The sequence below is a fragment of the Echinops telfairi genome, unplaced genomic scaffold, assembly GCF_000313985.2.
Source record: "Echinops telfairi isolate 266 unplaced genomic scaffold, ASM31398v2 ScPeMD7_14;HRSCAF=57, whole genome shotgun sequence".
Lineage (NCBI taxonomy): Eukaryota > Metazoa > Chordata > Mammalia > Afrosoricida > Tenrecidae > Echinops > Echinops telfairi.
In genome coordinates, this window is record NW_022103911.1 from 6,729,365 (window position 1) to 6,753,244 (window position 23,880).

At 40.9% G+C, this 23,880-nt stretch overlaps 2 protein-coding genes and 1 pseudogene across 3 annotated transcripts in view; 2 read left to right on the forward strand and 1 right to left on the reverse strand.

The window, feature by feature from the left end:
• MFSD8 (major facilitator superfamily domain containing 8) overlaps positions 1-17,099 on the reverse strand; it is a 55,595-nt gene extending 38,496 nt beyond the window's left edge. Inside the window, exon 1 of the mRNA XM_045287401.1 lies at positions 16,988-17,099. Within this exon, the coding sequence (XP_045143336.1) occupies positions 16,988-17,052 (65 nt within the window). The 5' untranslated portion in view covers positions 17,053-17,099. The remainder of the gene's footprint in view (positions 1-16,987) is intronic.
• Positions 7,847-8,823, forward strand: LOC101661341 (annotated as a pseudogene).
• Positions 17,100-17,379: 280 nt separating the features above from the next.
• ABHD18 (abhydrolase domain containing 18) overlaps positions 17,380-23,880 on the forward strand; it is a 54,844-nt gene continuing 48,343 nt past the window's right edge. Inside the window, exon 1 of one of the 2 annotated variants that reach the window (XM_030884787.2) lies at positions 17,380-17,539. The gene's annotated coding sequence lies outside the window, so the exon portion shown is untranslated. The remainder of the gene's footprint in view (positions 17,540-23,880) is intronic. The other variant, XM_004711849.2, reaches the window with a different exon arrangement.

The following is a 23,880-nucleotide window of genomic DNA, read 5'->3' on the forward strand; positions in this document are numbered from 1 at the left end:
CCAAAAGCGGGACGTCTGGTCACCTTAACATAATACGAATTCCAGAAAGAGAAGACAGGAAACGAAGTCCAGACAATATTTTTGAAAAAATAATCACAGAAAATGTCCCAAATATGGAAGATGAGATTATCATCCAAAATGCTTAATGAGCTCCATATAGGCTAAACCCCAAGAGAAACACCACAAGACACATCATAATCAAACTCACCAAGTACAAAGATACAGGAAGATTTTTGAGAGAAGCACAGGATAAAGGAACTGTCACTTTCAAAGGAACACCAATAAGATTAAGTGCTGATTTCTCACCAGCAACTACGCAGGCAAGAAGGCATTGGAGTGACATATACAAAGTTTTTAACGAAAATAATTGTCAACCAGAAATAAGGTATCTAGCAAAATTATCATTCAAAAATGAGGATGAAATTTGGATTTTCCCAGATAAACAGAAATTAAGGGAAATATAAACACCAGACCAGTCCTTCAAGAATTATAAACAGGGTTCTTTACGAAGAAAACATGATACCAGCCCAACTATACAAAGTGCTGACACTAAATGACCACCTGAATATATATATAATAAAATACATTTAAAATGAGATGAGGGATCTGGGCTACACAATTGACAATAAATTGACAATAAATAAAAAATGTTAAGAAAATTAAAAAATAAAATGGAGATGATTGGCATAGATAAGAGAACTTACAGGTGTACAAGGGAATGTAAATGATTTGGTAATAAAAATGATCAAATAATAATAATAACAGAGGAAAAATATATATTCCTAAAGAGAATTCAGCTTTGAAGATAGAGAACAAAGGAGTGAGGGTGGGGCAAACGTTTAACTAAATATTTGAAGTAAATTTTTCTCTACTGATAATTAATTGTAGTTAATATAAAAGTATTCAATATTCTAGCCAACAAACAGCAGTAGACTGGACTAAAAATATGTCTATATGACAAGGGCCACACTATAAGCACAGGTACATAAACAGATTAGGTGTGTGTGTGTGTCGGTGGGTGGTGGTGGGGGGGAGGGTAGACACTTGACATACAAGTAAGCAATAATACAAAGTGAACAGGAGTGGTAATATTAATATATGACAATAACTTTTAAGTCAAATTTTATTATGAGACAAAGAAGGTACCACTTTTTGATGATGGAAGGAATAATTTTAAAAGGGAATAAAGAAAAAAAAGGGGGAATAAAGAAACAGAAGACCTGCATAATATTAATCATATGGGCTTAACAGACATACAGCACACCATTCAACAGTAGCATGGTACACTCTACTTTGTTGCATATGGGTTTGGTATAGGCATTTTCAGACACAAAGCTTTGGTAACTTTAAAAAGATTGAAACCATATAAAGCATCTAATCTGACCATAATCGAATGAAGCTTCAAGTCAATAACAAAAATAAGGAAAGCTAAATAAATTTATGCCAACTTGAACACTATTAACACCATTGGATCATCAAAGAAAAAAAATACTTAGACTCTTAAGAATGTAGTCAAAGAATTAAAAATAATTAATTTTATTAATTCTTTTTTTTAATCATTTATTGGGGGCTCATACAACTCTTATCACAATCCATCCATCCATCGATTGGGTCAAGCACATTTGTACACATGTTGCCATCATCATTCTCAAAACATTTGCTTTCTACTTGAGCCCTTGGTATCAGCTCATTTTTCCCCTCCCTCCCAATCTTAATTCTCGATCCTATTACACATCATTTTAGTAGCCTATGTGACAAATTGGGAGGGACATTTAATGTGCTTTACTGTAGACCCAATATGATGGTTTAATTGCAGAAAGAACTTTGAGATTGAGCTCAAAGTGAGTTGGCAATAGGGTGATATTACCACTTTATTCACAGACTATTTTTGTTGAAAGAATGAGTAACAGACAGGTGATGGATATTTAAACAGAGTCATTTGGCGGACATTTTCTAAAATAAATTGCCTGTTACTTCAAATGAACAACTGGCAGTGTTCGTTGCCATGACAAAATGTAAGTAAGTGTCTGTGCAGAAATTAGGGTTATGGAGAACCTCTTTCCTGCCACTAGCTTTTCTTCAGTTGAGTTAGACGGTGACATTTACATGTGAACTTTTTGAATAATAGCATGTGCCAACATTTAGAAGTTATGCAGAATGCATTACTTAGTGAACCAACATCTTCCAAGTGATGTTACTAAAAATCCATTATAAGTGAAAAACAGTCCAGTTGATTTTAATGTAATAGTATATAAAAAAAAGTACTGATGAGACTATAATTTGTAAAGTTTGGGTGTTATGTCAAAGAAGTTACCTGAAATTATATCAAAATCTTCTTCTCCTTTACTAAAAAACATTCCCTGAAGTCGTCTTAAAGTTAGTCTGCCTCTGGGTGTATAAGCAAATGTGGTGAAGAAAGCTGATGGTGCCTGGCTATCAAACGATATAGCGTCTGGGGTCTTAAAGGCTTGAAGGTAAACAAACGGCCATCTAGCTCAGAAGCAACAAAGCCCACATGGAAGAAGCACACCAGCCTGCATGATCACGAGGTGCCGAAGGGATCAGGTATCAGGCATCAAAGACCCAGAACAAAAAAATCATATCATTGTGAATGTGGGGGAGGGTGGAGTGGAGACCCAAAGCCCATCTGTAGACAACTGGACATCCCCTTACAAAAGGGTCACAAGGAAGAGATGAGCCAGTCAGGGTGAAGTATAGCACCAATGAAACATACACCTTTCCTCTGGTTCTTTAATGCTTCCTCCCCTCCACTATTATGACCTCAATTCTATCTTACAAATCTGGCTAGACCAGAGCATGCACACTGGTACAGATAAGAGCTGGAAACACAGGGAATCCAGGACAGATAAACCTCTCAGGACCAATCATAAGAGTAGTGATACCAGGAGGGTAAGGGGAATTTGGGGGGAGGAAGGGGGAACCAATCACAATGATCGATATATAACCCCATCTTGGGGACAAACAGAAAAGTGGGTGAAGGGAGACAGCGGTTGGTGTAAGACATGAAAATATATATATAAATTATCAAGGGTTCATAAGGGACCGAGGGTGGGAGAAAGGGGGAAAATGAGCTGATACCAAGGGCTCAAGTAGAAAGAAAATGTTTTGAAAATGATCATGGCAACATATTACAAGTGTGCTCGAAATAGTGGTCATATGTATGGATTATGATAAGAGCTGTAAAAGCCCCCAATAAAATGATTTAAAATAGAAAAGAAAAATTAGCCTGCCTGCCTGATCATTATGCTATTTTAACACCAGTCTATGTGGGGTCAAATTTACAATACATATTTGAAAGATTAGATAGAGACCTTATGGGGTAATAAGTTTGTTATTGAGAGAGGGCGCAAATGGTTGTACAGCTGAAAGCTGTAACCAGTATCACTAAATTTTACATGTAGAAACTATTTTACTATGTATCCTCTTAACAGAATAAAATTAGAAAAATCATCCCTTTTCAAAAAAAGAAAAATGTTGCCAGATGTTATTTTGTTAGTGTTTGCATTTATTACTCAAGAGTGTTGAAATTTGTTAAGCTGACAATTAAAAAGAATAAAGTATATCATCATAAATCAAGTAAACTAGCTATAATAATTGGGCAACTACCATGTGGAATATATAGCTACTAAGTATTAAATGATAATTACTGTAATCATGACATGCATGGCTTGATGACAACAAATTAATTTCAGAGCAGAAATCTATCTCACCTGTGTACTTTCAGCAGAGCGAATGTAGAAGTGACGCCAAGAAGTTTGATATGACCTATCACATTCTGAGCAGTGTTTCCTTTGAGAAGTTAGCAGACCCAACGTCACCTAACAACACATTTCTAGCTCTAGAATCTACAGAAACACTTGTCTTTGTTCAACATGCTCTACTAGCATACAAAGGAGAACCAAATCCCCCCAGACTGCTGACCGCGACCACAAACAACTTGAAATTCTACCCCTGTCAGGTGAGATAGGTGTTTTTATTGTGAGGTACTATTGAGTCCATTCTGATTCCTAGTGACCTAAGTGTATCACCAGGCTTTTCTTCATAGTCTACCTTAGACTGGAAGCTCACTGAAATCTGTCCAACATGGGTGACCCTTATGGTATTTGAAATGTGAAGTATAATTACCAGCATCACAAAACATGCAAGTTACTACAGTACAACAAATTGATAAACAGTAGTAGAATAGACCTTAGTATATTATTATTACTACTATTGTTATGATGTACCATTGAGTCTGTTCTGACTTATAGTGACCCTATGCATAAGATAATAAAGCACTGTTTGGTCCTGCGGCATCCTCCAAATTGTTCCTATGCTTGATCCTATTGTAGAATAGACTTAGAGCTGTCATAAGAGTCTTCAAAAAAGAGAATTTATATTTCAAAGGTGAATCAGTTGAGACCAGTAGAAAAGAAAGGAAAATTTTAGATATTTTAGATCTAACATGTATAAGGCATATTATAATTCATGTTATAAGATTGCTGGTATAATGTATATAAAGCACTTTAATACTGTGCAAGCCATTCTATAAGGTGCCCTGGTGATGCAGTGGTTAATGTGCTTGGCTCCTAACCAAAAGGTCTTTGCTGCCTCACTGCAAAGGAGATAGATGTGGCAGCCTGCTTCTGTAAAGACTCACAATCTTAGAAACGCAATGACGCAGTTTTACTCTATAGAATCGCTATAAGCTGGAATTCACTTGATGGCAATAGCTTTGGTTTGGGTTTTATGTCATTCCATAACAACAAATCTGTAACTACCTCTCACGTATGTACAAGTGGGCAGAACCATTGTTTTAACTTTTTAAAAAACAACTTTGTATTGTAAATTATGTGGGAGTTTATACTTCAGATCACCAATTCTGCATTAAACAACTTAAATGTCTTAGCAAACTCCCTAATAGCTTGCCCTGTCCTGCCCTCCTCAACTTTTGCTTTCTCTTATTCCTCTTGTAGAATATTATGTTCTCCTTCACCCTAATTAACACCCGTCTACTCTCTAGGATTGGCTAACTTTTTAAGAAAGAGATTGACAGGCCTTTCTCCCTAGTCTATAACATACCTGAAGACACCTAAACACCAATGCCTATATTTTGAGTTCAAAACATTAGACTTTAGAATACATAATGTGGGTGAAGGGAAACAATGGACCATATAAGACATGAAATAACAACAATAATATATAATTGATGCAGGATTTACAAGAGTGGGAGGGGAGGGGGGGAGGGGAAAAAGAGAAGCTGATACTAAGGGCTCAAGTAAAAAGAAAATGTGGAGATGTTGATGGCAACATGTTGCAACAAGTGTGCTTTATACAATTGAATGGTGGACTATTACAAGATTTGTAAGAGCCCCCCCCCCCAACATGAGCTTAAATAAATAAATGCACATTTTATTTAAAAAAATGCATAATGCAGACAATTACATACCAGCAAAAAAATGTGCACTGTTCAATCCTACAGAGCCCTAGTGGTATAGTGGGTTATGCATTGGGCTACTAACCACAAGATTAGTGGTTTGAAACCACCAGGCACTCTGAAGGGGAAAGATGAGACTTTCTACTCCCATAAAGAGTTAAGACTCAGAACCCACAGAGGCAGTTCTATCTTGGCCAATAGGATTCCAAGAGTCGGAATGGACTTGATGACAGAGTTTGGTTTGGGTTTATTCTACACACATATCATTTTAAGGCACTAAGTATTATATTTTTAAAGTACTCATTGCTGTTTTCTGGAGATCAGAAATCAAACTTAAAATCACTCACTAAGAACTATTATTAAAATAAGCATGAAAATTTTCAAATAATTATCTTGCTCAGATGATACCTGTATTAGAGAACTAAGAAGTAAATTATTTGAATCTGGTGAGAAAAATAATGAAATTGTTTGTGTGTTTGAGTAACTTCAAATTCATTGAGATCTAGTCAAGAAATATTGTAGGGGAAAAAAAGAAATATTGTAGGTTAAAAAAAAAGAAATAGACTTCCTCCTTGGAGGCTGAAGTCACCTCTCTCTCTGCTGATTTCCCTGGGAGACATTACAGAAGACAAGCCACATGGATGTAACCAGACTTCTGAAACTGGAGAAGCCACAGAGAGACCCCTGCCAGCGCTGAGATGCTTACAACGCCACTGGATCCAAAGACTTTCTACCCACTGGCTTGTGATAGTCCTACATTTGGCTTCATTGTGTGTGTTTTGTGAGTCTGAAGAGGACTTTATGGACTGTATCGGACATATGGGCTAATATCAGACTTATGGACTTGGTCTGAACTGGGCTAGGATGTTTTCTCAATGTTCAATTGCTCTTGTATATAAACCTCTTTCTTATACACATATGTGTATCCAAGTATTTGTTTCTCTAGTCTACCCAGACTAACACAATGGCTAAATTTTAAGCCAAATAAATGGTAAATCAATTAAAAAAAGAAATATTGTAGGGATGACAGAATTAGAAAAATCAGTATTTAATAACCATTCCCTGTATAATAATAGATGGAGACAAGGATTATAAATAGATGCTAAATTAGTTAAAAGGTTGTTGAAGGCAGGATGGTGATGGAGACTCAATGTATTACCCCCAAATCACCTCAATAATTATAAAATGAAAAGTGAATTTAATAGTGGAGAGGTCTAGCAGCCACCTTAACCTAGTGGTTGATCTTGACATTCCCAATAGTGAGATGGCCTGGGACCAAGTGCCTGCTGATGTACTACATTAGGAGGGTCTCAACACAATCTCTGTGCTACTCTTGTCGAAAATGTTTGGTAAATAGCTATTCAAAAAGAAACAGATGAGCTATTCTGCCATTTTCAGGGAAGCAAATAAACCTACATGGAGGAAGCACACCAGTCTGTGTGACCATGAAGTGTCCATGGGATCAGCTATCGGGTATCAAAAGATCAAAAACAAAAAGGGGGGATTGGAGTGGAGGCCCAAAGCCCATCTGTAGACAAGTGAACACCCCCCACCCCACCAGCCACAGAAAGGTTACAAGGAAGGGACGACTCAACCGGGGTGCAGTATTGCACCAAAGAAACACACATCATTCCTGAATTCTTCCTCCCCCCACTACCATGACCCAGTTCTACCTTACAAATCCAGCTAGACCAGAGTACACACATTGGCACACACATAAGAGCTTTCGACGCATGGAATTCAGGACAGATTAAAACCCTCAGGAACAGTAGTGGGAGTAGCAATATCATGAAGGTAATCAGATGGTGGGGGCAGGGGGCGAAAGGGGGAACCCATCACAAAGTTGGATATATAGTCCACCCTCCAGGGAGACGAATAACATATGTGGGTGAAGGGAGACAACTGGACAATATAAGACAAGAAATAACAACAATAAAATATAATTGATCAAGGATTCGCAACGGTTGGAGGGTTGAGGAGGGCGGGGGCAAAAGAGGAGCTCATACCAAGAGTTCAAGTAGAAAGAAAATGTTTTGTAAATGTTGATGGCAACATATGTACAAGCGTGTTTAATACAATTGAATGTTGGATTGTTATAAGATTTGTAAGAGCCCCCCAATAAAATGATTAATAAAAATTTAAAAAGAGCTATTCAAAAAGAAACCGTCTACAAACCCATAATATGGAATGTTCTTCTGAAATACTGAGTTATGAAGATTAGAGAGAGGAGGTCAGAGGATCATTGTAGGCTAGGGAACTCTGAAAAAGCCATGGAAGTCAAAGCATTGATTGGATCGCACTTTCAAAAGCCTACTACAGAACTAGGGTCTTGAAATCTAATAATCAGGACAAACCCAGAGGCCGCCAGTCTGTGCAGCCGTGCCTTCCTGAGGTTGATCCAGAAGCGACATGTACACACCCATCCCTCAGAGCAGCTCCCTGTTCCGGCCTGCACATCTGGCCAGTGGGGAAGCGGAAGTCAGTGCCCGTTGCCCCTGAGAACCAGGGCGTCTTCTTCTCGGGAGACTCCTATCTGGTCTGGCACGATGGCCCAGAAGAGCTCTCTCACCTGCACCTGTGGATAGGCCAGGAGTCATGAATCATCTCGGGATGAGCAGGGGGCCTGCAAGGTGCTGGCCGTGCACCTGCACACCCTGCTCGGGAAGCCACTCGTGCAGCACCAGGAAGTGCAGGGCAAGGAGCCTGACCTCTTCATGCGCTACTTCACAAGGGGCCTTACATACCAGGAAGGTGGCATCTGCCTTTCACAAGACCTGGGGGGGGGGGAGGAGGGTGTCGGGCAGCTGCCATCAAGAAACTCTACCAGGTGAAGGGGAAGAAGAACACCGATGCCATGGAGCGAGCGCTGGGCTGGGACAGCTTCAACACAGGGGACTGTTTCAACCTGGACCTGGGCCAGACCATTTTCACCTCGTGCGTTGGCAGGTCCAACACGCTGGAGCGCAGGCAGGTCAAGGCTCACGTGGAGATCGTCACTGATGGGGTAGAGCCCAAGGAGATGATGCAGGTCCTGGGCGCCAACCCCAAGCTGGAGGGTAGCATCCCTGAGGAAGACCGTAAGAACGCCCAGGCTGGGCTCTGTATGAGGTCTCGGACGCCACTGGACAGATGAATCTGACCAAGGTGGCTGCCTCGAGCCCCTTCCCCCACGAGCTGCTCATCGCTGACGACTGCTTTGTGCTGGACAACAGGCTCTGCAGCAAGATCTACACCTGGAAGTGGCGAAAGGCTAACAAGAAGGAGCAGCAGGCGGCCCTCCACGTGGTAGAGGGCTTCATCTCTGCATGCAGTACACCCGAACACTCAGGTGGAGATTCTGCCTCAGGACTGGGAGTCCCACCTTCAAGCAATTCTTCAAGGACTAGAAATGAGGCCCGAGGCTCCCTGTCCTTGTCTGACTCTCCTGCCTGAGCACCAGCCGCCTGTGTCCCCCTCTAGTGCTTGTTCTGTGCAGATGCGTGCCCCTGTGTATGTTCAATAAAGGAAACACACTTAAAAAACAAAACAAAAAAACGAGTGATCAGTCATCTGAGGTGCAACTATTGGTTTTGCTATCCAGAAGAAAGAAAAGTGATGAAAATCAAAGTACACATGAAAACAATTAGCTCAATGGACTAACTTCACACAAACATCAGTCTCTACAACCCTAAGACCAGAATAACTAGATGGTGCCGAGCTATACCAACTATTCTAAATAGGATCACATTAGAAGATCCTGAAAAGAGTGGGATAAAAAAGTAGGACGTAACTAACTCATGAAAGAGACCAGATTTTCTGGTTTGGTAGAGATTGGTGGAACCAACTCAGTTCAGCGGCTCAATATTCTAGTGTGCGATATTCACTCCTTAAAATCATCAGCCATTTGAGGTCAATGGGCAGCATTTGCCAAACAACAAAGTTCAGAATGATTAGGAGAGGTAGGCAACACAGGGAGGAAAAGAGGTCAGTGGCACTGCATTAGGGGATTGCAATGAATGAAAAAAAATTGTATGAATTGTTGATGTAAAACTGATGATCTGCTTTGTAATCCTTCATCCAATTCACAATAAAAAGTTTTTAAAAAGCTATAAAGCACATTTTTAAATAACTTTCAAACTTGAGTATAGACAGTGCATCGCATGACATTCTTGTTAGTACCATGTTTCTAGGTGTGGTAACAGGTTTTACAAAAGAATATTTTTGTTATTAGAGACACAGGGTAAAGTATTTTGGACAAAGAGTTAACAATGTCTACAAATAGCTTGTGGATAGTTTGACAAGAAAGGCAGATGCAGGTGTGTGTGTTTAGGTGTGTATGTGTATGATAAGAGATATGTGGACACTGGAACAGGCAAACAACAGATAATGATAGAGGTATGCAGGTGTGCATTGTACTGTTCAACTTTTTTCGTTTGAAAAATTTCAAAATGAGTTTAATTCTTCCTTTAATTAAAAAGAGTATACTTTTTAAAGTGAACAGTACATTTTTAATGAACATACGTCATTAAAAATGTATTTTAAAATGTATTTTTCTACCTTTTAAAATAAAGTTGAATCAAAGAATGTATTGCTCTCCTAAATTACCATTTTTATGTCTTTATTAATTTTCTTAAGCTTGATGATTCAACCAACATCATAATATGACTAAGATTTATTTTCACTGAGGCTTCTTTGTTGTATCACCAAACAAAGAAGGAAGCCTGTACTGCCAAGATAATTCATTTAGCATTTTAAAATTAATTTTCCATTATTACTACTGTATTCTGTATCTCCATTTGAAACTCTCCAAAAAGTAAAATTTTAATGCTAATGTTCAATATTTTCATTACAAATTATTGTAACCCAAATGATAGCATACTTACCAAAGTAGGAGGAATATACAATATATTAGAGTGAATTGATCACCAATGTAAGCTAAATAAACTTCAATTGGATTAAATTAAAAAGAAAAGTCACATTTAGGTTCAATAATTTTGGTATAAGGCAAGTCTTAGTGCAGCACATTTTTAAAAATTATTTTATTGAGGGCTCGTACAATTCTTATCACAGTCCATACATACATCCATTGAGTCAAGAACATATGTACATTTGTACATTTGTTGCCCTCATCAATCTCAAAACATTTGTCCTCTACTTTAGCCCTTAATATCATTTGCTCATTTTCCCCCTCCCTCCCCACACCCCCCTCCCTCACGAACCCTTCATAATTCATAAATTATTATAGTTTTGTCATAAGTTACACTGTCCGACGTCTCCCTCCGCCCTCTTCTGTGCTGTCCATCCCCCAGGGAGGAGGCTATACTTAAAGATTCTTGCAATTGGTTCCCCCTTCTACCCCACATTCCCTTCACCCTCCAGGCCTCGCCCCTCTCACCACTGGTCCTGAAGGAGTCATCTATCATGGATTCCCTGTGTTTCAAGTTGCTATCTGTACCAATGTACATCCTCTGGTCTAGCCAGATTTGCAAGGCAGAATTGGGATCATGATAGTGGGGGGGAGGAAGCATTAAAGAACTAGAGGAAAGTTATATGTTTCATCGTTGCTACCCTGCACCCTGATTAGCTCGTCTCCTCCCACAGCACATTTTTTTTAACCTGCCCGCCTCCTCAGTGCAGCAGATTTAATAGCCAATTGTTTTATTTTGGTTTTTAAAAGACTGTGTTTCCTTACTGTTGTGAAATAAAATGTCTCAATATGGCTCTTCTAAGCAAAAGTGGAGGGACAGTGAAAAAGAGGAAGGTGTTCAAGGAGATAACTTGACATAGTGGCTGCAACAAGGCACTTATCCATAAGAACAATTACACAGAGGGAACAGAACCGAGCAGTGTTGCATGCTGTTGTACACGAGGCTGTTAGGAGTCAGAACCAATTCAATGGCACCTAACAAACAACCTAACTCTAACTCCCACCAAATGATTGGGTGGGACTATGCATACAGGGTATGTGTAACACTAATAGAAGGGATTGGTCAGTTGTTATTATAACCCCTCTGGCTATAAGGATGAGCCATTTTTGTGGCAGTTAGAGGGGTAAGAAACCCAGAGGACCTTGGAAGACCACATCCATGATCTTTCTCTGAGGTGGCAGAAGTCGCTGCAATCGGGTACGGCGACAGTCGAGGGGGTCTTATGGAAGAAGGAACTTACGGGGCTCCTTCTCTTCAACTGTACTGAGTGGCAGGTGAGCTGGCTTCCTGGCCCATAAAAGCAAAGGCCAAGGAACATGGCTGAGAAACTAAGAACTGGAGAGAGACTTGGCTACCAAGTGGCTGGGTGGCCAATGACTGTATTCTTACTGTTTGCTCGTCCTGACTGCGGTAACCTAATAACTTCCCTAATAAACCCCCTTAATTGTAAGAATTGTATTTGAGTTCTGTGTGGCCATTACAACGAGTTACCAAGCTGAGCAGAAATGTGTGGAAGCAATGGTTGGTGTCAGAATAGGTAAAGGAGGATGCACCATGGAGGCTTGTCTAAGTCCTGTCTTGAGGCAATAGGAAGGCAGAAAATGTCAGATGTGCCCACCTCTGACACTGTTCGTTGCACTGAGGAACAATGATGCTTTTATCAGAGAGAGCTTTAGTGAGCTATTGAAGAACAAAAGAACAAAGAAGATGGTAGCAGAGTAACGATAAAGCAGCAATAGAAGAAATGACAAGACAAACTATGACTATTCCATAAAGGCGTGTTCTTTGTGCAGTGATTGAGTGCTTGGTTCTTAGCCAAGAGATCAACAATCTAAGCTAACATGACTGCTTCATGTCAGCTGTAAGCCTCTGTAACAATTACAGCCAATAAAACCCCATGGGACAGTTCTGTGCTGTGGTCAGAATTGAAGGGTTGGTTTTTTTGGGTTAATGGTGCAATAAAAGACAAATGGTTAACAATTTAAATCATTGCCCATAAGTAAACTAGCATCAAAATAACCAGAATCACAAAAATGTAAAAAAAAAAAGGATTAAGAACCTAAATGTGAAAACAAAAATCATGATTCTTAGTAGAAAAAAATAAAGCCATCTTCCTAGGCCTACTTTTCAGCAATAGATTACCTAAAATAACAAAACAAAAAAAAGCAAAAAAACAAACAAAAAAAAAGACAAAAGGGACCTCAAAAAAAATTAAAACTTTTGTTCATTAAACTAAACAAAAAGTGGAAAAACAAGCTACCAACTGAGAGAATATATTCAAAACCTTATATTCAGTAACAATCTAATAACCAAAATAAACCAATATAAAACTTCAACAGAATAAAAAACTCAAACATAAAATGGGCAATGGGCCTTTTTACAAAGATGGCGCCGAAGGCGAAGAAGGAAGCTCCTGCCCCTCTTAAAACAGAAGTCAAAGCAAAGGATTTAAAAGCCAAGAAGGCCGTGTTGAAAGGCATTCACAGACACACACACACACACACACACACACACACACAAAGAAGATCCGCTGGTCTTCACCCACCTTCTGGCGGCCCAAGACCCTGAGACTGACTAGGCGGCCCAAATACCCTTGGAAGAGGGCCCCCAGGAGAAATAGGCTGGACCATTATGCCATCATCAAGTTCCCCTTGACCACAGCATCTGCCATGAAGAAGATCGAACATAAAAACACACTTGTGTTCATTGTGGATGTCAAAGCCAACAAGCACCAGGTCAAACAGGCTGTGAAGCTCTATGACATTGACGTAGACAAGGTCAACACCTTGATCAGGCCTGACGGTGAGAGGAAGGCATATGTTCCACTGGCTCCTGACTATGACGCTTTAGATGTTGCCAACTAATCGGAATCATCTAAACTGAGCCCAGCTGGCTGATGCTAAATATAAACTTTTTCAATTAAAAAGAAATGGGCAAAGGATTTGAATACACCTTTCATCAAAGAGAGCACTCAAATGGTCCCCAAACATGAAAAGATGCACACATAATTAAACGTCAGAGATGCATATCAAACACACAATGATATCCCACCCACTCCCACTAGAATGACTCCGATTAAAGAAGAAAGAAAAGAGCAAATGCTGCCAACATGTGGGAAAATTGGAACCCTTATCCAATACTGGAGGGAACCTTGGTGGTGTAGTGGGATACATTTTGTGCTGCTAGCCACAGACGCAGCAATTCACAACCACCAGCTGCTCCGAGGGAGGAAGATGAAGCTTTGTACTTCCATAAAGATTTACAGCCTCAAAATCTCATAGGGTTGCTATGAGTCAGAATAGACTTGAATTTTTCTACTCTGTCTCATAGGGTTGCTATGAGTCAGAATAGACTTGAATTTTTTTAAAAAATGCATTGGTGGTATGAGTGCAAAAATCATTTAATTCTTGTAGCGTGAGGGTTCATCAAAAACCTAAAAATAGAGAGAAACCCCGAGGACCTTGGGAGAAGAGCACATTCAAGATGTCTGTCTGAGGTGGTAGAGGCTGCCGAGCCCAGGCGCAGCACCGACAGTGGCACAGAGACCCAGAGGAGGAGCACAGAAACTATGGCGTGCCTTCTTCATATCTGGCCTGAGACTACGGAACTGTGGGACAAAGTAACAGGCAGGCTGGCTTCCTAGTTCAGGGAGGCAAAGGCCAAGGGACCATGCGGCTGAGAGGCTGAGAACTGGAGAGACTTGGCTGCTGCCGGAAGAGATCAATGACTGTGTCTTTGCTATTTGCTGACCCTGTCTTATGGTAACATATGAACGTCCCTAAAAAAAAACCTTAATTATATAAAAGAGTAAGAAAATCTAAAAATAGACTATCATATGAGATGTTTACACCAATGTTCTTTGCAGTATGATTCAAAATAGCTAAAAGGTGAGAATCAGCGAAATGCTCATTAACAAATCAATGGCTAAACATAATTTAACATATATATGAATACTGCAAAAAATGGTGTGTATGTATATATATATATTATTACAAAATTTTACATACACATATGAATACTACTCAGCCAACAGAAGAAAGGAAGTCTTGATACATGCTACTATATGAAGAGATTTGGATGACATCGTGAAATAAGTCAATCACAAAATGATAAATCTTGCATGATCTCACTTAAGTAAAAAAGACAAGAAAACATAGAGAGAACAAAATTTATTAATAGTTATCAAAGGTGGAAGGGGAAAGAAAAAGAGGGATACGAGTAGTACACCTGTAAAAAGTTGCACTGACGTAAGCTGTCATAGATATATTTTTAATAAGGGCCAAAAAAGGGAGAAAGAAAGAAACAGCAGCTGGTTGAGAAGCTACGGTAAATTGTCTACAACCAAAAATCTCCTGGGATGTGATTTCTTGGTTTGGAGATTTAGATTCAGTTTCCTATGACATCCCAGTTAACTGGCCCAATCACATGTTAAGTGCCTCTGTTCTATCTTCTAATTCAAAGTCTAATACATAGTGTCTAGAATCACAAAAGTAGCCCTTTAAGACACAACTGGTCTCTATTTGCCTGTAGCAACAGAGGAATGAAAGTCAAGGAAATGAGATGTGTGGCCATAACTAGATGTACTTGCTTCGCATTAGTGAACATTTAGATAAAAGATTTCATAGAAGATATACTCTGATCCAAAGGAAGGTTAATGCAGAAGAGAATTTCAAATTCCCAAGGACTCAATACTTCTTAAAGTCACGAAGGTTAGATGAATACCTGAAACGTGTCCTAATGCAATCTTTAAATCTTAAACCAAAAATGTCCTCTTAAGTCTTCTTTAAAGCCAAAGTTGTCCTTAACTACTAAAATACATCTGCCTTGAGCATTATGCTCATTTAAGAACTATTTATACAGGATCCAAGTGACAACAGTAACTCAAAAGATTAGATATGAACCTTAGGGTAGAGTGAATTTATGGTAATGGTGTAGGAATAACTCAGAAAGGGAGGTTGAGAATGTAAAAACAACTTAAGAACTTACTAAATGAGACATGTAGAAACTGTTAAACTGGTGTATGCTTTGCTATGGGTATTCTCAACACCACCACAACATATTAATTTTTAATTTTTAAAACTCTGACACATCATCCCTTATATGCTTAAAATTCTGTCTTTTATTTGTACATTTAGCATAGGGCTACTTTAGACAGGTTTACTTCTGGCATCAGGATTGGAAGAAGGCTCCTTAACCTGCAATACACAATGACAGACTCTTGCTTGATGAAAGCCATGAGGACTTCATAAAGATCAAAGGATACACTTTCAGCATGGATTACACCTCAATGTAAAGAAAATGTAAATCCTCACAATTGCACACCAATGGACAACATCATGCTAAACAAAGGGAAGATTGAAGTTGTCAAGGATGTCATTTTACTTGGATTCACAACCAATGCTCATGATGGCAGCAGTTAAGAAATCAAATTACATTATTACATAGGGCAAAAATCTCTTTAAAGTGTTGAAGAGCAAAGATGTCACTTTGAGGACTAAGGTGTGCGAGTGGCATGGTATTTTTCAATTGCCTAATTTATCGCATGTCAAAGGTGGGCTATGAACTCAGAACACTACAAAAGAATTGCTGCGTTTGAATTCTGATGTTGGTCAAGAATACTAAAAGTAGTATGGACTGCCTGAAGAACGAACCAATCTGTCTCAAAAGAAGTAACACCCAGAATGCCCCTTAGAATTAAGGATGGCAAAAAAAAAAAAAAGAATTAAGGATGGCAAGACTTCTCATATACTTTGGACATGTGATTAGGAGGGTCCAGTCCCTAGAAAAGGACATTATGCTTGGTATAATGAAGAGTGGGAGAAAAGAGGAAGATCTTCATCGAAATGGATTGACAAAGCAGCTGCAGCAATGGGCTGAAACCTAGTAACTGTGCGAATGGCCAAGGATCAGCAGTTTCTTCTGTTGCACATGGGTCACTATGATTCGGAAACTATTCAACAGCCCCAACGACTTTACCAGTTAGGTTGCTTGGTACTACATATCCAAACCACTGTTTCCAAACCTTTATGAAATATATAACGTGACCACCTGTCAAAGGTCCAACGGAGAAAGCAGTGACTTGGGTTCTCCAACAATGTGTGTACACACACACACACACACACACACAGAGGCATCCAGTTAATTCCTATCATAGCTACCCATCCCACAGGGCAGGGCGTAACTGCCCGGGTGGGTTTGGGCGACTAAATCTTTACAGGCGCATAAAGCCTCCCCGTTCTCCCGCAGAGCGGCTGGTGAGCCGGACGGTTAGCTGGTGAGATCCTGCGGTTAGCCACCACTCCGCCGCCAGACGCGTCAAATAGAAGGTTGTTAGGTGCTGTGAGTCCGTTCCCAATACATAGCGACCTGCTGTACATCAGAACAAAACACTGCCCCATCCTGCAGCTGGGCTTCTCCAACACCTTTACCGCGGACCGTGGCTCCCAGCCCGCGCCAAGCGCTGCCGGACGCCCACTTCTGCAGTGGGAGAGCACCTCCCGGAATCCCAGACCCGCAGCGAGCTCTGGAAGCCCCGCTGCCCTTTGGACAGTCGTAGTTCGGCCCAGTGCGGCTGACGCCCGGAAAGGAGCGAATCTCAACAGCGAGGGGACTGTGAAGGGCCTGCCAATCCGCATCCGCTCACCTGCTTCCGGGTGTGTGGTCGCCTAACAGCGGTTCCTGCTCAGCCTCAGTCTCCAGATTCGCCATAGTTACAGCTCCTCCAGTAGGGCGCCGTGCGGCCAACTCTCGCGACACCTGCTCCGACACTGGGCAGCTAGATGCTGTCAAACAAGGATGGAAGTGCGCTTGCGCGTCCAGCACCCGGAAGTGGGCGGGGGGCCGGGGTCAGAGACTGGGTCACGCCAAGACCCGGCGGCCGCGCGGGGAGGGGCCGGGGGCGGGGCTGCGCCTCCGCCCTGTGCCCCAGGTCCCAGCCTCCCTTCCTCCTCCGTTGGACCTCACCAGGCGCCCGAAAAAAGCCGGGGCGGGCCTGGGGCGTGTCTACACGGGCGCCCTTCCCCAGGCTAGCCCGCCTCTCTCCGCTTCCCTCCGCGGCTTCTCCGCCTCCGTTTCTGGAGAGGTTGCGGCGGCAGCTGGTGGCATCGGAGGGAATTCGGGTGCCGAGCGCCGTGGGAGCGACCACGCTGTGTGTCTAGACCGGCTCCGCAGCAGGCGCCTGGCTTGCGGACAGTGTGTAAGTGGCCGTCCTAGGCCTCGTTTCCCGCGCTTCTTCGCTTGCCTACGTGCCGGGAGGCAGGTGCCGCAGGGAACGGGACCAACCCGGGGTCACCGGGGTCCGGGAGCGCGGGGCGATACTGGAGGCGTGGAGCGAAGTCCGAGCCTGTGTTTGTTTTGGAGAGTTGAGGTGAGGAGTGTGTGGCAGTTGCTCCACTCTCTTGAAGGTGGAGGTGGCCGGCGCTGCCACCCTCTTGCTTGGCTAACGACAAAGGCACCTGACTAGTGGCAGCTTGTCGGCCCAGGACTGAAGACGGGGTCTGGCGAACCTACCCTGCTGGATCCCCCACTTTGCACACACAGACACACACACACACCCTACCCTGCTGGATCCCCCACTTTACACACACACACACACAAACACACCCTACCCTGCTGGATCCCCCCACTTTGCGCGCGCGCACACACACACACACCACACCACCCCCTCTGATTTCAGCTTAGCAAGATGCTTCTCAGCAGAACCTGAAGTCTGGAGATGACCTGCATAGTAGTGACCAGCTCCTCCCATTAAGGAAGATTAGAAAAGATGGTTTTTCTCAGCTCTCAGTTCTATTCCTTTCTTGATCTGCCATTATTAACTTCTTACCCCTACAACAAGTAGACTTTAGCTGTTGGTGGCAGTAGTCATTATATTGCATAATTACTGTGTTATTAACACTAGAAGCAAGCTCATGTAATTCCATCACAGCTGTCCTATGAGATAGAGAAAGCAGACTCATAACTGTTTCACAGAGAGCTTAGGTCCAGCTTAGTTAGTAATGTACCCAGAGTCCCTTGGTGTGGAAATGACAGAGTTAGGATTCAAATTCAATTCTTTTCCAATGGCTGTTTATCAGCACTTACTCAGTGCCAGGCCCTACTATGGGTAGGTGTATGTTGTGTGTGCCATCACCCTTGATCTTTGTCTCCTTTGTGACCTCCTTGTATTTATCAGGCACATATCACTGGTACACAGCTAAACTTTGGAATGTTTTGGTTTGTTTTGATCTGAGAATTATCTTCTGATCCAGACCAGAGATTTTGTACTTGGATTCAGTATTGTAAATTCACCTGTAACAATTTATTGAATGACTTCATCTCATCCTTACAGTAATCCTGTGAGATGGAAATTGTCTCAAATTTACAAGATTATTGAAGTGCAAGGAGATTACATATCTTGCCTATGGTTACACAAATAACTAGCAACAGAGCTGGAATCCAATAAACAAGGCCCTCTTATTCCCAGGCTCTCTGGAAAAATAATGGCTGGAATAAGGACTGTTTCCCCGGATCTCTTAAAACACCAAAATAGGTCTTTCCGCTTTTATGTAAATGAAATAATATGCTATAATGAATCTGACCAGGCATTATTTCCTTTCTTTAGTTAAGGCTTACTCAAGGTCACAGAGAGCTAGTGGAGAGATCCAGGTCTTCTGACACTGCTATTTTCCACTGCTCCAAGTGATGACTTCAGACCACAGGCACACAGGGAATGAGTGTATGTTAAACTGGTGAGGTATAAACAAGCCCTGTGTATTATATCAATGGGAAAAGAAAAAAAACGTATTTCTTAGAACTACATACACAAAATCAACATTTTAAAAAATGATGTTTTTAAAGCCCGTGGGGAAAAGGAGCTAAGTTTGAAGAGCCTTGTTGAATGTTTCACACAGAATATGAGACAACTCACCTGTTGAACACACTGAGATGACAGTTCAGAATAGATATCCACATGACAAGACTAAGTGAATACTTACTTTCCTACTTTTCTCCAGTGTAAAGTAAAATGAAGTTCTTGACCTGGGGTGGTAGATTTTGCAGGGCAGTGAATTATTTAAAGTAGTTCTTCTGGCCAAAGGCTCTCTTTTTTTTTTTTACTCGTTTTTTGGGAGCTCTTACAGATGTCATAACATTCCATGACTCAAATAGATCTAGCATAATTGTATAAATGCTACTACAATCAGTTTCAAAAACATTTTCTTTCTTGAACTCTTTGACATCCGCTCCCCTTTATCCCATCCCTCCCCCACTCTTCCCTTCAGGAACCTTTGTTATTGTTATATACTATTATTCTATTCTATATATTCAGCCGCATTTGGCCTATCCAATATATTCATTCACCTGCAATTCTATTATTAGGTCCCCTCGTGTGGGGTTATACAGTCTTCATTGCTATCAGCTCCCCCTGCCCCCTCTCAACCCCCACTCTTCCGTATCCTCGGAATCATTACTCAATTGCTCTTTCTGAAGGATCATCCATCCTAGCATTTAAGCATAGAATCAGCTTAATTATCCAAATGGACATATGTAGGTCTAACAGTATTAAGGAAGTGAAACATAAGCCTTAATATAAAGGGAGAACATATTAAAGCACCAGAGGATAGGTGTGTGTTTCATCAATACTGCAACGCACCCTGAATTCCTCCTCTCTCACCCCTCTACCCCCTAAAGATGACCCCCCTGTGAAGGACTGTCCAATTGTCTTGCAGATGGGTTTTAGGTCTCCACTTTGTCCACACTCCTTCACCTGAATTTAATTGCTTTGTTTTGAACTTGAAATACCTATTCCTATTGGCACCTTTTGGTCCCACAGGCTCCTGTGCTTCTTCCATGTGTCTTAATTCCCACCAAATGACCGTTCCCTGAATGGGTCTGGGATTCATCTGTGAGTAAGTGGCATCCTGCAATGTATAAAATGACCTCTCTGAGAAGCAAAGGAGGGGAGAGACAACGAATCTCATTACCAGCTGGAGCCAGGAGTAGAGTTCATCTTCTGGACCTGAGATCCCTGCACAGTAAACCTCCTGGATGCAGACAACAGCTTTGCCATCAGATTCATGGCAGCAACAGTGATAGACTTAACCTAAGGAGCAATTTGAATCCTTTTGTGCTAGAGGCTGGGTTGCTGAGTGGGGTACCACTGGGCACTTAAATGGGGAAGTTGGACTTGTTGAGCCATGGTAGTGGGCTGAGTGCTTTTGAGCTGAGGCTTAGTAGAGGGGTGCGTTGGGGCACTTAATTCAGGGAGCAGGGTTTCCTGACCCACAGCACTTGAGTTTAATGCCTTTGGGTTGAGGCTGATACAGGGTGGTATGCCCCTGTGGGCATTTATTCTTTCTTTCCTTCTCACTGCCATCAAGTCAATGCCAACTCACAATGACTCTATAGGGCAGGACAGAACTGAACTGTGAGTTTCTGATACTGTAATTTTTTATGGGAGTAGATAGCCCCATCTTTCTCCCTCAGAGTGACCAGCGGTTTGGAACTTCAGGCCTAGCAGTTAGCAGCTCAATGGGTAACCACTATGCCACCAGGGCTCCTTTGGACATTTATTAGCAGACATGAAACTTTGTGACATGTCCTGATAAACAACTGCCTTGGGCATTTCTCACTGGAATTACAACTTGTTATCATCCTTAATTGACCCTTTAATCATAAATTTTGTTTATGAGTTCTCTGTAGTCATTGCAATATATATTAGAACATAGAAATTAGTGATAGAACATTAATTCAGTACACTAAGTTATCTCAATTCTTTCTCAGCTACTTAAACTTGTACTGAGAAGTGATTTAAAAATTATTAGATTAATAATTCAGTTTGATTTTTTACACTTGATCATAGCCTAAAGGCCCAGAAATGTTCAGTTTGATTTTTTTGTAGGGTACCTTTCTTGTACATGGGGGATTTTTTTTCTTTCCATTTTTCATTTACCCCTTTAACATTGATACAAAATATATGGAGTCTGTGGGTGGTGCAAATGATTACTTGCTTAGCTATTAACCAGAGGTTGGTGGTTAATATCCACTAAGCGGCACCTTGGAGAAAGACAAATCATTCTAGTCTGGACACAGGGATTCACCTGAAGTTAGAATTGACTTGATGGCAACTATTCTTGTTCTTAATATGAGGGTGCAGAGGAGAGGGCACGGGGAGAGATTAGGTGAATTGTTTAAATTCTTAGGTTCCAGAGTTATAGGAAATAAAAGTACTAGATGGTGTAATACACACTTGTGCCACTTAAGCAATAGAGCTCATTTCTCGGAATGACTTGGCACGGTAGTAGAATTTCTATATCTGCTTCACTTTGTTTTTCCATTTCACATTGATTTATAAAAACATATGCAACAGTCATGTCAGTTTGGCTTGATCCATGCTTCAAAAGTGGGCGCTGTTTATGCAGAATCTCATTGGTGCTGGTCCAGATTGATATTTGGCATGGTTTCAGGTTATACCTCTTTGAGGAAAGCTTGAGTTATTTCTGACAACTTTGTCTTCACCCTTGGCTTAGATACTTGTCTGTCTTCAGTGGCTCCAAATACTCTGAATTCAGTTATCCCTGCTTAGAAAGACAGGTCTAGAAGGTCTTGGAAACACCTAGCGTTTATGTTCTTGGACTGCAATGAGGTTAAATAAAACTATGTAACCCCAAACTTGCAGCGGTCAAAGGCAGCAGATTTATAAATAAGCTACTTGTGATTTTGATTTGCTCCCTCTTCCTCATTGGTCAGTGGTTTATTAGCTGGTAAATTAGGCAGGGAGTATGAAACTCAAGTTATTTGGAAAGCCTTTTCAGTGTAGGGTTGAAAATTAGGAATGATTATAAAATTCAGGCACGTAATTTTATAATTACGTATATAACTGTATATAACAAATATACAGTACAAAATATTTGAGAAACTCAATGTTTTCAGATACTTTTCTAATTCCCTGGCAACTTTCTATCCCTGGTTGTGTTATCTTCCTTTATTATTGTCTACTACTGACCTAGAGGAATTTTCATTTAGAAACTTAGAATGTCTCGAGTACTTTAGTGCTTTTCTTCTGGCTGTGGAATATGAGTGATTTTTTTTTTTTTAAGTAACAAGGAATCTGCCTATTGCTGTTGATACCATAGATATTACAAAATACTCTGTTTTTTACCTGGCATTGCTTATTAACAAATGTACAAAGCGGGGCTTCAAAAAATTCATGGATAAGAAATGGAAAGATCATAGAATTTTTTCCCTCATGAACTTTTTGAAACCCCTTCATATAAACATATGTCAATGCCATATATTTAAACAATTCTAGGACTATAAGTCAAAATAATTAAATCATCATTCACCACTCAGAATTCTATTTATGCTATAGAAACACCAAGCATAGGACTGAATATCTAAACTAAATATATTCAAACAGTTGGCCTTAGATTTAGAATGTGTAACAGTAATTTAGAATTTTGGTAATTAGGTAAAAGATTAAACTGACATCTATCCTTTAAGAAAACACTAGTCAAGAAATTTTAACATATCTGTCTGGTTCCATTATGATTCTGTATATACTTAATTTTAATAAGTGCACAGATTAGGAGCCCTAGTGGTATACTGGGTTATGTGTTGGGCTGCTAATAAGGTCAGTAGTTTGAGACCACTAGCTACACCACAGGAGAAAGGATTTACAAGCAGGCGTCCCACTGAGAACATTTATCCGGCCTGCGGGGTGTTTTTGCCCCATTTGTTTTATTACTTTAAAACAAGATATGTGCAGTGTGCATAGGAATTTGTTCATAGTTATTTTTTAAACTATACTCCGGCCCTCCACCAGGTCTAAGGGACAGTGAACTGGCCCCCTGTTTAAAAAGTTTGAGGGCCCCTGATTTACAGTCTCAGAAACCCACAGAAGCAGTTCTACTCTGTCCTATAGGATCAGTATGATTGAAGCCAACTTGATGGCAATAAGTTTGGTTTTATTTATTTAAAGGAGACCTAGTGGTATAGTGGTTAAGTGCTTGGCTGCTAACCAAAAAGCTGGTAATTACACATCAACATACACTCTACCAGAGTGATAAGCTAACCTAACTGGAAACTTAAGTCAAGGAGTAAGGGGGCATATATGTCTTGGAGAAGGCCATTATATTTCTGTTCGTAGGTAAACAGGAAGAAGCAACCTCCCATTGGGGAAAAAACACTTAATACTTATAGAGAACCCATGGGGAGTGTGATAGGTAGGTTTATTATGCCAACCTGGCCAATAAGAACATGTGGGATTAATCAGATCACAGTTTGATTGGAGGGCAAAGAGATAAATGGCTCAGCAAGCTCCGCTCCTCTCTCTCTTGCTCTCTGGTGGTGGGACAAGCTTGTGGCTGCTTTAGCTAATTCTCTGCCTCAGCTTGTGAGCTACACTACCTGTGGGACAACCAAACCTTGGATTGTGTTCCTAGAGCTTGAAGTTCCTTCGAGACCTGCTTTGCCACACTGCTGATGTGTACATCACTTGAGCTTGAGGCTGGTGGATGCTGTCATCTTGCATTGCTTGAATTTGATATCCCATCGAGT